The sequence below is a fragment of the Tenebrio molitor genome, chromosome X (assembly GCF_963966145.1).
Source record: "Tenebrio molitor chromosome X, icTenMoli1.1, whole genome shotgun sequence".
NCBI classification, from domain to species: domain Eukaryota; kingdom Metazoa; phylum Arthropoda; class Insecta; order Coleoptera; family Tenebrionidae; genus Tenebrio; species Tenebrio molitor.
In genome coordinates, this window is record NC_091055.1 from 8,257,588 (window position 1) to 8,275,488 (window position 17,901).

Below are 17,901 nucleotides of genomic sequence, written 5' to 3' on the forward strand. Positions count from 1 at the left end.
TGTTTTTAAGCAAAATAACCGTGCCTACTTACCTACTTGATATTTTAACACAATAATAATTACAGTGAAATCTCCGTTGGACGGACACCTCCGGGACTGTGAAAAGTTGTCCGCTTTAGGGAGGTGTCCGTTTAAGGGACAAACTAAAATGATGTAATTAAAACACAAACAAACAAGTATTTAGTTACAGTTGCTTGCAAAAAAAAAGGAAAATGAAAATTTTACTAATGTACTCGTAAATTAGGTTTCGTCCATTTGTCAATCAACTGTCTACTTGATAATACCTATCAAAGAATTTTTAAAAATGTCATTGAATTTTGACCATAATTCTAACCTATCTCTCCCTAAGAAAGTTTCACACTATGAAAAATAGTAAACATTTTAATCTGACAATTCCCCGTTTTTTTGCAACAACTGTACATATTACATATGTATGTATTTTTGATTAACACACCAAACAAATAATACATAATTATATCATATTAAAATAGCCCAATAATGTTGTTTGCCGGATACCTATTTGTTTTAAAGACGATATTTTGGAAATGTAAAGAATTTCTCCACATTTCAGCTAAATTTTTCAAAAGTAGGTGGTCTTCTATTAAAAAATCGTCATTTGTAATAATGTTCCCATAATTTTCGCATGTGATTCCTTTTTTTCATTATTATAAACATTCACTATTTCAACTTTTTCTTTAAGTGTCAAACTATGGCGTTTCGCGGACATTTTAAATATTTTAAACAGTTATAAGTTATATTAAGACACACTCGACACTCAATCACCACACCAACACCTTGTAAACTACTTGATTTGATGATTACATAAAAGAGAGCGCTTGTGCATACATCGTTATAATTTGATATTGTCCGTTCAACGGAGATTTTTGCCTGATTCCTGTAAAAATATCGTGTCCGCGTCCGCCCAATGGAGAGTCCGTTTAAGAGAGGCTCCTATATACGAGATTCCCTATTTCCGAGATCGGGACTACGAAAATGTGTCCGTTGAATAGAGGTGTCCGTTCATGGGGGGTGTCCGTAAACAGAGATTTCACTGTAATTATTAATGAAATTCATTACTTCGTTTAACGATTGAAGAAACTTTTTTTTTTTGTCAAAATTAGAAAAAATCTTGTATGTAACACGTTTGGAAATGCAATTTTGTGTAACTCCTGTGATTTTGCGGGATCTCGCTGCGCTCGTCCCGCAAATATTCCACTCGTTACACAAAATAACGCATTTCCTAACTGGTTACATAAATAATTATTTTCAAAAAAAACTTCAAGTGGCGCCATTTAAAAATTTGAAATTTAGAGTGGGTAAATTTCTGTATTAAAACAGTTTAAAAGTGTCTGCTTTAATATTATTTTTGTAAAACATTATGCATTTACTATGCCACACGACGATAGATATAAATAATAATAATAATTATATACTCATTGATAATGATAATTATTGCGTAAACATCTGAATTGAATAGTCAAACATTAAACTTATTTTTAACGAACAGACGTCAAATTAAGTGTCTTAACAAATTACGTGCATATTTTTACAATTAGATATCTAAACGTGATACATAAAATTAAAGAACATGAAAAGTTTCAGCATCGTTCCGTATATATTGTTTAATTCGTTTTGGTTAATGTTAAATGGTTTCTGTAGACTTGGAGGTTTATCGTGTGACCTGAAATATTCGTAATCTACATATTTTAAAATATGTACATTTTCAAAAATAATTATTTTAGTAGGTAACATATAAGTATTCGCTTGTGAATAAAGCTAATAAAATAGCAGTTCTTATTGCTTAAGAAACGATAAAATGTCGCAATCTACACTTAATGCATCAAGTTGTTATCTCCAAGATAGTGATTAAACTATTAAAGATTTTCAATTTCACGTTAATGCGATGTTATGGTTATTGAGAACTTTAGATTTTCGTGGTATCCATTATTATTTTTTGTGTTTCATTTTTACTAACACAAATGATTTATATTTCACTTTTATTTATCGTTGAATCATCGTTGGGAGTGCAATGTAAAAAGAATACTTGAAGTTATTTTGAGGTCTATTTTTTCATTTAAATTTTAGTTGTCTTGCATTAAAGAATGAAGAATGTTTGTTTTCGCCGTATCATATCTGACTTATTTTAAATTGGAGTTGGTGGCAGTTCTGCCTGCAAAATTTTTGCGAAACCGCTCTGGACGAAGGCGACCAGACCAGTTGAATTTACACTGCGTAATAATCGTTGCTCAACGTTTTCAAATAAGGAAGTTGTCAGATAATTATGTTAGGTAACGCCCCATCGAGTCGGTCGATTTTGTCAAGCTCAAGAGTGCTCGACAACCCAATGACATTTCACAAAGGAAACGCCATGTGTGCGAATAAAATGCGCAGTTAACAAGCTACCCTGTATATGGAGGAGGACGAGGCGAAGGCAGTGGCGTCGTTGTTTTCGGTTTATCCGTCGATGGAAATTAGCTATCGATTATAACATACGATAAGCGGTGGAATTGTTAACATGTTTGATAGCGATATACAATGGAGGCAGTGCGCTGAACGGCGCCGGGCCCCAATAAGCTCGAGTCGTGGCCACGGAGCTCCGACAGGGCCGACAGCCCCAGTCTGATCGTGCTGTTCAAAAGTGGCCGCTGATTGGTCAGCATTGATTATGTCGGCGGGTTCTTTTGTCAAGCCGTCATGCTTCATTTCTTGCCGTCTGCTGACCTCCGGACCACTCGTCTGCCCTCCTTGTCTTCTGATTTTTTATCCCCATACCGCATCTTAAATTAATTATTAGTCCATGATGGCCTCTACGGCCGAGATGGCCAAAGCCCCGAAAAAACCTATTCAGGGCGCGCCTTCCTCGGTCGGTGATGTATGATGGGGTTGGAAAAAAGCGACCTTCCGGATCTGTTTGTCCGTTTCCACGGATGGCAACATTTTAATCTGCACAGTTGACGTTTATATTATATCACTTAATGGGGTTTGTTAATGTTAACGCCTTGTTGAGCGTAATTGGCGTTTTTACTTCGGCAATTATCCAAATCGTGTCTTATTTTTGACAGATTCCGAGAATCGTGAAAGGCGAAAAAGGTTTGTTAGCGGTGACAATGCGTCGGTTTTGCTGGCCATTTGCATGCGATTTAGCTAGATTGTTGCCGGAGTTGACTCCAATTAGCGTTTTTGACCAACCAACGACAATCTTTTTGTACGAGCTTCATACGCATTTGTTAATTAGATGAATTTACCGCCGGAATAAATTTAGTGCTCTCGAAAACAAGAACGGTTGTAGTAAAAGGCGACAGAAGTATCTAATGAATACATTATATCGACTTAAGTCATGTTTAATGCTTACATGATGGGCGTTTAAAACTGTTATATCGATATGATATGTCATTAGTTTCGATTAAAACTTTTACGCCCTTCATTAACCACAAAATTTAACCCACATTCGCCATTTTGACGCCTCTTCAAACGAATTTCTTTAAATACTTAGGCCTATAATCAGAATATTCCTTTCGCGACGTAATTCGGATGTTCAATGTTTTAAAGATTCTTTTATCTTTTATACCTAATTACCTAATTACTCCGCGGTTGACATTTTTGAAAATGAAATGTGACTGTTGGAATCAAAAGCATTATTTTAGTAGAACAGCACGAGGTGCGTTAATTATATAAAATACATACTTTTTGCCAAGAAGTACCTGAGTCAGAGATAAGAAATATAAAACCACTAATTGATTCATTAGAGTTGAATTCATTGAACCTTTTTTTTACGTATTATTTGTTACGTGTTAATGATTTTCCACGAACTCAGCATTAAAATTGGTCGTTTCTGGATTATTGAGGCAATTTATTTTATAATACCCGTACCTACCAAAAATTAAATATAGTTACGATCATTTTCACGCAATAGATAAGAACAAGTGTGACTAAATAAAAAAAAATATTTTAATTATCTTAATCCGGTAAAGCACTTGGTTTAATATCGCAGACGTGCCCTTGAAGACGTCGACCAGATAAGCTGTATTTTAATTTTTAGTAGAAACTGTTCTATACAAACAAATCGTTGAATTTTAGGTCAATAAAATTTGAGTAACGTTATAGGAGGTGTCTAAATATAAGTCTAATCAAGAGGGCTTTGAAACAATTAAGGACCTATATGTTTGTCATAAAGTGTAATGTTTTATTTCGATGACAAACTATTACATCATTTTCTGTCATAAATGCCTTCTGTTTTGTTGAATTATATTTTGTAATAGGTATTAGATATTATCTTAGAAAAGAAAAACCTATTTAGAAAAATATATAGAGTACAAACCGAAAAATACAGACATTTAAACTTAAATTGGAGCTTAAACTTGACCACAGTTTTGGCCGTGATAGTTCAAAGCTGCAAACTACAACATACGGGAAAGTAACAGAATTTACTGCAAAGCGCTCTTGACCAGATTTCTATACACTCGATGGCTATAAAAGCACATAATGACAGAAAATTATTGTATTGTTTTTATCTATCAACAATTATAAATGTTTTTGGTTTGGATAAAACCGAATCAATTTTTACGTAAATATTTAATGTACCTATATTAAATGTTTTCGAGTACATATGTATATCTAAAATAACATCGGAAAAATAGAAGTTTTATAGAAATTTACCATTAAGGTAAGGTAAAAAAATATATACCTATGTAGTTTTATTTTTTTAAATATAATAAGATAAATCTTCAAAATTCTTTTGGGTGAGTAAATTTCAAATCGCTTAATATGTGTAATTTCGTATCATGTAGAAATTGTTTAGCTCTACAAAGTATAGTTGTTTTGAAAATCACACACGGAGTTATCTGTGCTATCTGAAATTTATTTAAATTTTTATTACGAGTATGATTTTGTTATATTCAAAACAGTACCTACAACGTATTTATTATTTTCGTTTATCTAAAACGTAGCGTCTCCAAACAACACGTATTTTTATCAGTTTTTACACCATAGTTGACGTGAACTTTCAGATTGATTGAAATTTTACTGCTCGTGCGTCTACTTTGCCAACAATATCATTTTTACCAGGCGTGTGTCGTTCACATTATTTTTTTGAGAACCGCAATGACGTAATATCTATGTAAGTGGATTTTGGTTTATTATGAACCATATGGGTTCTTGAACCGCGTAAGTACTGTCGATGATGTTCAACTGATATCGCAATATTCTCGATAACTCTGTGAATTTCGGATCGATGTTGATTTCGGGCGTCGCACACGTATCGGGGCAAGTTTGGTCGAAATTCCGCCAATTAATTTGGTATTTGTCGTGAGAGTGGAGTAAATAGAAATGGAATGCGCTATTGAAAGGAGCGATCGATCTGAAGGAAAGCCATGATGAATGCGAGTGTCATGAACTATTCAAATGTGCTCCGAACCAAGTCTTAACCTTTACCGCGTCCACAATGGCCGTTTCTAATAGTTTATAACAATCTCATTATTCATACAGCGTGAACGCACGATCGGTTTCATATCGCTAAATTAGAATCGATTAAGAGAGCATCTAGCAGGAGGTCAGGTCCCGATGGACCCGCCCGTTTTGCGGCTTTCTCGAACAGGGAGACCGTTCTCTTCTATCGGCTATCTTATATCATTAGCGGTATCCTAGCAGGGCGCTTTCAGACAGAGACGGACTAGGATCCGGCGATCGAATCCGGTCCGCCGCTGGGGCGGCCCCCTCGGACCCGGCCTCGAGTCGTCGGCGGCGGCCTCCGGGAAAAATCCGGCCCGTGGGGATTGCGCACAATTGACGAAAGCGTGGGGCGATTTGGGGCGGCGGAGCGGCGTATTTGTTTAGGCGAAGCCGCCCCTGTATTGTTATCTGTAAATGCTCTATGTATGCATGTATGCATCAGTCCTGTGGCGACAGATGATAAATGATACTTCTTAATAGGAATCCAGTTCCTGTGAATTGCTATATCGACCATCTTCATTGGTTAAAAGCCTAAGCGGCCCTTCTCTTCTAACTTTAATCAACCAAACACCAATCGTTTCATTTAATAAAACTATCCCGCATCTCTTCGTGCCTCATGCTTTGTAATTAACTTTTACCACCCAACTCATTAATGGAAAACAACTTTAATTGCGGTTTTGTTAGAAAAAATCAAAATTATTCCATGCATATGCAAGGCCTACAAGATAAAAGATAACACCTTTTGTCACGCTAAACCAGTGATTAATCGTCCTGTTATTGTAATAATATTACAATTATTGCCTTGATTGACATTTAATTTTAATCCTCCATCAGTCCTATTTTACAAAATTTCAGGTGCGGTTTACTTTGTTGTTCGATACGGTTTTTGACATTTATTTTTTATGTTTCAGCATAATCTACGATTTAATGAGATTAAAATCGAGAAAGTTTCGGTTTTCAAAATTTACCGACATTGTTAGTTACATAATTGGTGTTTAAAACCTTTTAAAATAACGAAGCTACGCGTTCAATTCCGGTCAACGAACATAACAAAAAGTCACGACATTGAAATTAATTATTATTGATAGAAAAATATATCTCTCATTGTCAAGAACGTCGTTAATTCAGATAATTTCGTTCATCAATGAAAGAGATCCTTGATTAATTTTAAACTACAGTAGGTACGTTCATTTCCACAAATTTCTTGTTAAATATCGAACATTATTTTAATATTAGTATTGTTCTGATTTTTATGTAAATGTAAACATTTTCACATTCGTGTCAGGTCGTACAAGTTCAAAATGACCACCGTCATTTTTTAACGCACACGTTTATACTTTCTTAATCATATATCCAAAAATTAATTCAACAGATTTAAAGGTTTCGGATAGGTTATTTATACGTGTTGGAGACCTACCAGTTTAGTTGATCTAACAGTATGTTAATATATTTTAATTTGATTGTAGCTGTTTAATTTGCAATTCAGTTGTCTGTTTATGCAATGTTGTTAAAGATAATCTGTCTATCACTAAAATTAACCACAAAGTTGTAAACGTAGCAATGAAAATCTTTGAATTAAATTTTTACAAGGTGATTCACGAATAATGCCTGATTTAGCGGCTTTATTCCTCCAACACAAATTACTCTGTCATATAATACTTCGCTGTTTTTCAATTTCAATAAAATGTGTCAAAATAATTCTATTTTTGTAAATAAATCAGACACTATTCGTGAATCACCCTGTATATGGCTTGATGAAAATACAAATTGAAAATTTGATCAACGTTTATTGTTTTTATGTTATTTTAGTAATATCAGTTGGCAGAATGTGCATTATGTATTTATTGTAAAACTTCGCCGCTCTCTTATTGATAAGTATCTATAAAATTCAATCAAAAATCATTATTTGATTATAGATACAGTACCTATAGATGCTGATACTTTACAGTTCTCTTTAATTTCGTAATTTTATTCCGAGTAGACCATACCATATGCTTAATTGTATAAATAAAAAATAACGTTTTAATCAAAGCAAATATTTTGTTTGCAAACGTAATTTTAAATTCAAATATGAATAAATTCAGTGTAAATTATTAAAGTACCTGCTGAGTATAATCTCCTCTACCATACAGTGCTGATGATTACAATTCAAAGATATGATTTCGATTTTCCGAACGTTTTTTTTTAAATGTGTAAAAATCCTTAAATATGATTAGGATTCCAATAATTGTTGTCTTCTACACCGTTTAAATTTTATTTGGGTCGAATATTAAATGTAAATAATTATGTACATCAAAACTCTGTATAATTTAAAAATCTAAAACACAAAATTGGTAATTAATCGATTAATTAATTTATCTAATAATCATTATTTTGTTATAGACAAAGAATTCACGACACTTATCATTTCAAAACGATTCATGTTCAGTAACTGAAGATCGTTATCTTAAAACGTGTACAGTCCCCCCCTCCAAAATTTTATTTATATATATATTTTGCAGTTCTAATATAACTACAATCACCTGATGACATATTAACTGATAAAAATTAACCTAAAATAGCTCCTTGCTTATCAAATTACAGATAAATTCAAGAGCCTAAAAGAATGTGGATCTAGGAATATTATTAACGCCGTTTATGTACATAAGAATAAATTGTTATACATAACAGTATTTTTGTGGTAATCTGATGAGTTTTGAGTGTCTGGGAATATGACGAAAAGCGATGACAAAATCTTGTTGACAAGCAAAGGATTAAAGAACTGATTCGAAGCTTTGAAGAAAAATATTTTTTCAGTGAGCAAATAGAGCGGTTTCAACCAATTAAATCCGGGGCGAGTTATCGAATTAGAAAACAATGTAAATTGTATTCAACAATACAATGGCAAACAGTACTTAAAACGACTGTTTGTTCGAGCAGCTTTGTTTTGCCTAAGACACCAGTAATGAGTTGTTTGACTAATTCTTTTTAATTATTTTTTTTAATATTACGATATGTTAGATTGCATGTCAAGATTATATCCTTTTGTAATTACAGCACTCCGCCTAGTTGGAGTTTATTATAATTCGGATTTATTTTTGTTTAACTTTAATTAACTGGCCTGAAATATTCCAATGAATATGTAATGACTTTGGAATTTTCTAAACCACCCTCTCGAGGTGGACTATTCACGAAACTTTGACATTTTTATTGCGACCATGGCATAAAAGGGTTTCACCAAGACTACTGTGAAATTTCGCATTCACTATTGTATACAGGTGCCCTTTGGCAACCACTTCGTTACAGTAAACCATTCTTGTCTATTCAGAGATTAGAAACTGATAGCATAAAACGAATCGCACGCTCCGTACTCTCATTTTATTACAATTTTCATAAAAACAAAAGCGACAACTTTGGGCATAATGAGAAGTACCTACTTATAATTTTTTCTCAATTTTGATACATATAATGAAGGCCACTTGTGATAGCAGCGATTGTTTTGGCACCTTTGTTCATGTTCTTTGATAAGAATTTTGAGTGCAGCCGATTTTTCAAGGCGAATAAGAAATATGCCCTGTATTGGTAGGTATGTTTGCCGATTTTTACCGGTATGATTGAGTGATTGTAATGCACTCTCGACGTAATTGTTTCTATTCAAAAATAAAAACAATGTCGCGTTTGTGAAAGAATTTTATAGGACGTCGTTCTTCATAAAGTGTAAAACGTTTTGTGGTTATTTCCTCTTGTGCAATAGACCTAAACCGTCACAGATCAATCGAGCTTAAAAAGTTCCTTACAAAACGGAAATCTAACAAATTTTTATTAGGTCGGCTTTTTATTGGAAAAATATTAAGCGTTTAATAGTTTTTTCGCGCTTTGGTTATTCCTAACCACGTTGATTACTTTCTGTTATCGACTGATTGAGTAAGGCATAGTTTTCATGCACCTGAATTGCGTTTCCGGTCAAAAATAGAACCAGAAGGCACCCAGAATTTACTATTTTAACTCTATTCACTGATTCATTTTTAACTGAATTTGACTCATCAAAGTCTGATAATGTTCAGTTATCGAAAACTTGATTGATCTAGTTAGATTGTTTAATTGGTGGTATTAAATATGAGTATATATTCAAAGTTTGAATGTACCTAAGTTGATTGCTTAAATGCTATAAAATTTTATGATAACACTTTATAAAAGATATATTTTATTAATAAGGATGCTCAAGGAAATAATCCATGGCAAGGTTATCTAAATTATACATAGTAAGTATCGGACGTTCAAATGAAATCCTGGGCTGGGAAGGCGTTGGAAACCGTCAATTGTTTTGCTTTTTTAAAGTGTAAATTGACAGTTGTAATTAGAGCATGTTGACAGCTAACCTAAAATTTATAAACAAAAAATCTTTCTGTTTTCTCTTCTTTCTTTACAATGCCATAATGACATAAAAAATAGAATAACTAACGAAGTAGCGATTTCTATTCTCGAAGCAAATATCTAAGGGCACCCTTTGCCAGAAACAAACATGTCAATTATGTGCCGATTAAAAATAAACAAATGTTATTCGTGTCAAACGGCGGGAAATTTAAACTTTACACTGTTCCAAATGGTTGACTTTTTTTCAACGCCTACTCAGCCGAGGTTTTAATTTGAGCGCATGATATATGTATATGACAGAGTTTGAAATTTTAATATCAAAAAGACACAAAAACATTAATTAATCAAATGTATTTCAATAAAAAATCGATCTAAAGTTGTAAAATAAAACCGTTTTTATTTAATTTATAGACTTATAAAACTAAGATACAAACATGTTGAGGCCAACAGTAAATAATTCATGTATTTATACTAAAATATGTTTTTGTATGGAAAAGAAAATATTGGATTTCAAAAATTACCTAAATAAATACATATTTCATATTTACTTTACTAGCAAACATAATGTCACAAATGTCCATTTGATCAATGAATAAATCGTTACTTTTCTCAAGTATTAAATGTAAAATAAACGTTTATTTTGCTTGAAATAAACAACGAATATTTCCCGAAGTCGGCAAAATAAAAAAAGTAAAATTTTCAAGAAACTGATTTTGTTATCTCGAATAACAAATTTTCTCTGCGCTTTTTTCTCAAATTATTGAAACTGCGAAAATTAAAGATTAAAAACATTTGGCAGTTATGTTTTTAGCATATTGTTATAAATGATCAAAGCCAGATGGGGCATTTACGATAAAAGAAATCAATTTATAGTAAATAAAAATACAAACGTATTGATTGTACCATGTACGTAGAACATTTAATGCATATGTAAGAGCATTCAAATTTTGAATGGTAGTATACCATGACACTTAGATCACGTTTGAATTTAATTCAACTTTCCCATAGCTCCTCTAATAGTAAATGTCAAAAATGACAAGCAGACGAAATTGTAGTCAATTTTGATCAGGTTTTCAATTTTGAGTAGAATATGCATAGGGTGTACGAATGGCTGATGTATATTGTTCAAAAAGAAAGACAATTTTGAGTTTTATAATCAGCTTAAATTATTATTGTAAGAAAAGATAATCTCGAATGTTGGAATTGATTATTATCTTCTAGAGGAAGAATCTGTAAGTATGTATAACAATATATCTTTTAATATTAAGAAAGTTTTGGAATATTTAATAATTTATGAATTTCGTAGGTGAGAATGCCTGAATCCTGTAAGTCGAATAATTTTTCCGATATTGATTATTGAGAATGATTTAATATTATTTGAGATTTGTTCATCTTCATTATTTTTTAATATTAGATAAAGATAAAAATGCTCCGCTAATAGACAGTTATTATAAATGCATCCGATAAGCATGAATACTCGTATAAATTGTAAACAATGTGGAGCATTAGTTAATAACAAAATGAAGTTAGTAGATAATAATGATCGAGTGAATGTCGTAGGTATACTCGTATAGCTATACCTATCAATAAAAAGCGAGCAGTTGATCCGGGAACATTTCCAAACTTATTCAATTTAGCGGGAGAAACTCCAGAAGTTTCATCTGCAAGTGTATCCGTGGAGCGTTTGACGTCTGTTCCGTAAAAAATTTGTAATTATCCTTCGAAAACATGTCGATGTATTCGTGTCCGGGTATGATTCTTGATGTAACACCCGATTTAAAAAATCGTTGTCGGTTATATGATTAAACTGGGAGGAGCATAAAAGACAATGGGTGTTGGTTAACTTAACAGTAGGGTAACAGGGAAACGAGAACCACACCTTGGTCTCCCGCTTGGTTGAACCGAGTCTGCTGGAGTTTCGTCCGCCATCTTGTCGACCGCGGCGATAGAGCGCTCCTTTTACTTTTTCGTCGTGCAACCCATGGCGGGCTTTAATTTCGTTCTTATATCAAACAGGTGTTGTTTTGTTTTGTCTATTGACGAATACGCCGTTGATTAATGCCAAACATGACTCTGACTAATTATTATCTTCTTATTTTAATTGAGCCGCAAAGACACTGGCCGCCATTTTTTAGAATCTCGCCGACCTTTAATTACCGCCCAGAACCATGTAACAGCACCGACCACGATACCACGAAACTAACACGGAAGATAGATAATGCAGAAAAATTATAAATAAAATTGATTATCTCATCACGCAAATTAATTTAAATAAATCAATTCGCAGCGTTCTGTGCAATCCACGTGCGTTTATCTTGTTTGAGTATTACACAATGTCAGGTCTAGATAACAGTGTTTTGTTCTTTTTGTATTTGCTTTGATAACTCTCAAGATTTTCTGGCAACGGACTTAATGATTGATAATTACTCAAATCAAATTTTAATTGGGATATGATATTTTCTACGGATCTTCAAATCCAATCGATAATATTGAACAGAACCGAAAACTTCAGGATAGTTTAAAGAGTCTCAATTTAATTACTTTGGCGCAATATTATTTTATCTCTGAGTACATACATAAGATAGATAATTCGTTGACAATATCAATTTAGCGTTGCTTTTAGTTAAAATTACGCCATAAAAGCGTCGACTGTGGTAGAACCGTTTAGCTTAAAAAGTTGTTTTTATTATGTTTTATTGTTATGAGTGTGGTAACATTCTGAAATTTGTTTTGTGTATTCGTAGATATTAGTGAGTGTTATATAATAAAGTAGGTACACTTTTGATGTGTGATTTAATTTTTACAGGATATGGATTTGATAGAAGTTCTGTGGAAGCAAGATGTCGATTTGGGTTTTTCTCTGGATGTGGCAAACGGAAAAGGCGACAAACCCGAAGCCGACTTGCAGAATGATTCACCATCTTCGTCCATATCCATGGAAAATGACGACGTCGAAAAATTGAAAACATTAAAAGCCATAAACGAAGATAGCATAAAAGTTAGTTTTTCTTTTTTATTTTGTTTATATTTTTTTACTTATTAATTTCTCGAATGTCACAGGAAGAACCTGAAAATGAGTTGACCGATCCTTGGGCAGGATTTAACTACACCATAGACACAGAAACAGGTTAGTACATAATTTACGGGGTAATATAGTTGATTGGTCCTAATAAACACCCATGCGTATTTAAATTATTTTGTTTTGCATAATGTCCAAGAAGAATTATCAATTAGTAGATTTTACGGTTGATATTGCAGGCAGCTGTAATGTTACGGTTTAACACAGCTAATTTGAATAAATTGAGTTGGTGATGATGGCATCAATAATGAGAAGTGACCATTTTGGTCAATTGTGCATGTCAATTTTGGGGAAGTCCCCAATGGAAAAAAATCGATGTACGAAAGTAATTGTTTATGTTGAACTAAATCAATCAATCAGTGTGAAAGGTTTTAAATATAAATAAATGGAGTGGAGGAGAATAATAACGTAGTAATGCATCTCCCTTATAGGAGAACCCTTGCTCTTAATGTAAGAACACTCCGCTCCATGCTGTTCAGATTGATGGAAAGCATCGTTCGCTACAGCCAGATTAATAACTTAACAATGGAAGTTAGATTTCGTGCTCTCTGTCTAAAATATTCCTACGATAGCTTACTTTTATGAGTAATGATGGTCGTCTGACAGTTGAACCCGGTCCGTGATGATGTCGGCAAAATTTTTCTATTCTTTGGGGATCCTTTGATTATTACACAGAACTTTCGAACTCATTGCATTCATACACTATTTTATAATTTTTCACCGGTGATACAGTTTGAAACGGATCTGCCCTCGAATTTCTATAAATGTCTGTGTACGTTATAATTCAAAAACTCTAGCTTAGGGTGGGCCTTCTTGGAAATATTCTCGCTCCAACGCTAAAATTGAAGAGTCATCCTGTATGTTGTATCGAATAAAACCGGGGCCATAGTCGAGTTCTCTTTCAGTGCTGCCAGCACCTGTCTTTAAATTAACTAATTTAAAATTTTATTTCACTATTAGTATTTATTATGGACGGTAAAAAATGATGGATCTCGAATACGTTCCAGAACAGTAAAGGTAATTACAGGGCACTGTCTAGGATGTATTTGTCGTCACACCCAGTGAGAATTTTTTATTACCCGAGGAACGATTCTGGCTCAGATCTAACGGAAATAATCGACATTTTTTAAAACAGTACTCCCAAAATCCCAAATCTGATAAAGATTTGGTCGTTTACAGAATACGAGGTGCGTAGTTGTATAAAAAGAAAATATTTTTGAAAAATCTTCACATCGAAAAATAGATCAAAACCGGAACTTGTGTGAAGTTCAATTGCATTTTGCAGGTCTTCGTGACAGAAGGTAAGTCAAAAATGAATTCAATTGCGTCGGCACAATTAAAAAAAAAAAAAACTAAGATTCTGCTGTATTTTTTGGGCGACAAGACAGAGTAGCGACCACAAATCGATTTAATTAAGTCGTTATAACATAATTTTATTTCTGATTTACGTCTTATTTGCGCAAACAAAATCGCAGTTGGTAATTAAAACTAATTACATTACTAGTTCCAAGAAGTTAGTAAAAGGTTAATAAGCAGTTTGTATTTTAGGCGGAGGATGCGCTTGTGTTCTTTGATTATTTTTGTACATTGATAAAAATGTGCGTTATGATAACATTTTGAAAAAAACTATGGATCTCAAATTTATGTCAGTTCTCACAACACATATTTTAAGGTAATCTTAGCAATCACTTTCTTTTTAATTTTTTGTGTTGAAAAATAGTTTGAAAGTTTGTACATTGTGGAATTTTATTATGTATGTGTTTAATTTTTTTTGAAAATACATACATATATCCAAATATTTTATCAAAGAAATAGTTTTGATAGGTAGTTTTTAAACCGAAGAAAAATTTAATTTGCCTGAAATTTAGTTTCCACGATACAATTTTTTGTGATAAAAAATATGGGTCCAATTCCAAAGAAAAATATTTGATTTGTCTGTTTTAGGCTGTTGAATATCTAAGAGAATTTGCTTTAATTAAGGATTATCAAGTATTTTTGCTTCTTACTGATTGTTAATAGTGTTAATTAAAATAGTAAATAATGTTTTATTTAATTATTTGTAAAGGGCCTTGAGTAGTTTGAGGTTTAGTGGATGTACCGGTTCGTTGTTTTTTGTGTGTTGATAAAATTGTGTGTTACGGATAGCACTTTGATAGATTGGTTGCGGAGTGATTACGTATAATAAAATCTGAATAGTGAAATATGACAGCCACCAATTTAGGACATAGGTTAGGTCAGATTACAGACAGGTACACTCACAAATATTGACTAATGGTCCATCTGTCATTCAGCAGTGATAGATGCCCATTTACACAGAGATTTCAAGTATTGATATGAACCAAGGTACAGACGAAGGCTATCATTGTTTTACAAGCTCACAGTCTGATTCAATTAGGCGACATTTGATCGGCGCAAAGAGCATTGTACTAATTGTGTAATGTAAATAACATTTGTAAAAAATATGTAACAATGTGCAGCAAATATAAACAGATAATGGGATAGATGAAAGTGATTTTTGATGGTGAATACACCTGTTGCAGACATGAGTCGACGGTCAAATTAGCATATCGAATAGCCAATGAGCTTGCATCAATGATGTAGTTAGCTTTACGAGTGTTACAATTAGAAAAGAGTCTTTGTTGGACACTCGGCACAAATGTTAGCCACTTTAGATGAGATGCTTGCAAGTTGTCATGACTCCAGACTTTGGTGTTTTCCTTGTGCATGACGCCACGCTTCTTAGGTGATACAACAAACAATGTAAGCACAATTCATTCAGTGGCCAATGCTGGGGACAGACCTTACTAGACGCTATGCAGACTAAAATGACTAGGTGTTTTACAGGAATTTACAACCTGACTACTTTATTTAACACGTCGCACCGGATTACCCCGTTTACATCCTGACTAGGTCAAAATTCAGCACAATCATACACTCACACAAAAACATTGCGTTCCCAATGGTAAGTGTCGCGATTAATTCACGAAATACCTAATTCACTCCCTGCACGCGTGCATCTATTTTCATTTTTTTAAATAACAAAAAAAAAAATAGGCAACCCGACATACACGAGTCTTATCGTTATCGCAAATTGTATGGTCAAGGTGCTAAGTATTTACGTCGAAAATATATTTACCTAATTGGTGGCGAAAAAGCAGCATTCAAAAATTTTATTTGTTAGTATTGTTATCAGGAAGAACGTGAAAAGCGCATCTTGAATTGTTTATCTAACACGTCAACATCCAGATTATTGAATTCTAATTACTGGACATGCAATAACGGGATTTGTGGTCTCAAGTGTTTCACCTTTGAAGTGTGATGTCTGTTAAATTAAAAAGTCAAAGCCTGTCATTAAGTGAATATCTGAGAAGAAATTCTTTGCTACCTTTTTAAGTGGATTATAGTCAGAGTCATCCTTTGTTAGGAATTTAAGATTACATTGTTACAACACTCGAGTGGGCCCAAGGTCTCTGCATTTTCAGCTCCATTGTTAATGGTTCTTTGCCTGTTTCCACCTAAAACAATCACCGATGGAAATTAAGACTAATCCACCTAACAACGAGAGCAAATTGTTTTAAAATTCGAACAGATTTGTTATTTACATGTCAAAAACTTAACCGCATTTGTTGTTTACATGTCAAAAATTGCAAATGTCAACATCAATTTGACAGAGATTGTGTCAAATGCACTTTGCATAATTCCCAATTAATGTGTATATTCAAGGTTGCATACCCAACCAGGGGTTTTATAAAAAATGTGCCTTTAACAAATTTTTGCACCGCCAAAAATGAAAAATCTGGATCGAAATCGATTAAGAATTGTCGTAATTGTTGATTCGTTTGATTGAAATGGTGATAAAAATGACGGAAGGTGTCCGTTTCGCAAAGGTTTGTGTGGTGAGTGTGCCCTTGTTATAGTATTCTTGTTGTCTGTTGTTTTTTTGTGTAATAATTGGGCCGAAAGGTGTTGTAATTAGTCGGGGATGGTCAGTAGTTAGGGTTGAGGGCGGTTTGGTGTGTGTAATTCGTGTAGTATTTGTGTGAGGAGTGTTGAAAAATGTTAAATTTTGTAGTTGCAGTTGGTCGGAGAGTTGATGTGGGTTTTTAATTGGTTTGTAGGGTGTGTGTTGTTGTTGAAGGGGTCTGAGGCATGTTCTGGAGGTGGCAAATAGTTAGATGGAAACGTAAGATTATAAAAAAGTTGCAGTGCAATGCTATCATCATTCGGGGTTAGAAGAAACCGGGGTTCTGCCCCTCTCTTTTGGAGCCCCTCTGTCCCCTGAGCAAGTTCCCTTTCTCTGGCCCCCATTGTCTGAGTGGCAGCCATATTAGCTTGGAGCTCGCTCTGTTGGGCTGGGTCCTGATTGGCTTTGCCTGTTTTCAGCTCCGCAGTCATAGCTTCGATAGCACACATTCAATTCCTGCTGTTCGTGCCACGGTTATGTGTCGCTTTAAAATGTTTTGTGCCCTAAGTTTTTGTGTTTGGTTCAATTTTATTGGTGGACTGTGAAAGGACATGATATTTGGATATAGTGTGTATTTATCTGTGTTACGGTGATTGTGTTCTTAAGGTATGTTGGCTTCGTAAACAACATCATTTGCTCTCTGATCTGATCCTTACCTATGCATTTGCGTTGAGGATCATTAGGGCCGACAATAGGGCCTCTATGAAATATTAATGATTTTTGTTTGTCATAGTTTTCACTTGTCAAAAATCTTATATTGTAGCCAAATTTATGATTAATGACACAGTCTAGGTAGGCATACTCCAGGGAATTGCACCGTGACACGACTAAAATTATTTCATTTTCTAATTTTGAGTAATGGTTTATGCCCTTTCCGGACGTTTTTAATTTTTAACCTGAACCCCACTTTCATAGAATCTACTATACCGAGCACATGGCAGATAGATTCTTTCTCTAGTCAAGACTTTTTGTACACATTTCAACACACCAAACACAAAATTTGAATTTTATCGACGACCATTCCAAGCAGACGATTAATTAAATCATTGTTTACATT

General features: G+C 33.7%; 1 protein-coding gene across 6 annotated transcripts in view; it reads left to right on the top strand.

Annotated features, from left to right (window-relative positions):
• cnc (cap-n-collar) overlaps positions 1–17,901 on the top strand; it is a 43,516-nt gene that overhangs the window by 10,882 nt on the left and 14,733 nt on the right. For 5 of the 6 annotated variants that reach the window (XM_069061252.1, XM_069061250.1, XM_069061251.1 and 2 more), the window contains exons 2-3: positions 12,608–12,799; positions 12,862–12,928. In XM_069061252.1, coding sequence (XP_068917353.1) covers positions 12,608–12,799; positions 12,862–12,928 — 259 coding nt within the window. Of the gene's footprint in view, positions 1–12,410; positions 12,552–12,607; positions 12,800–12,861; positions 12,929–17,901 lie in introns of those variants that run through there. The other variant, XM_069061255.1, reaches the window with a different exon arrangement.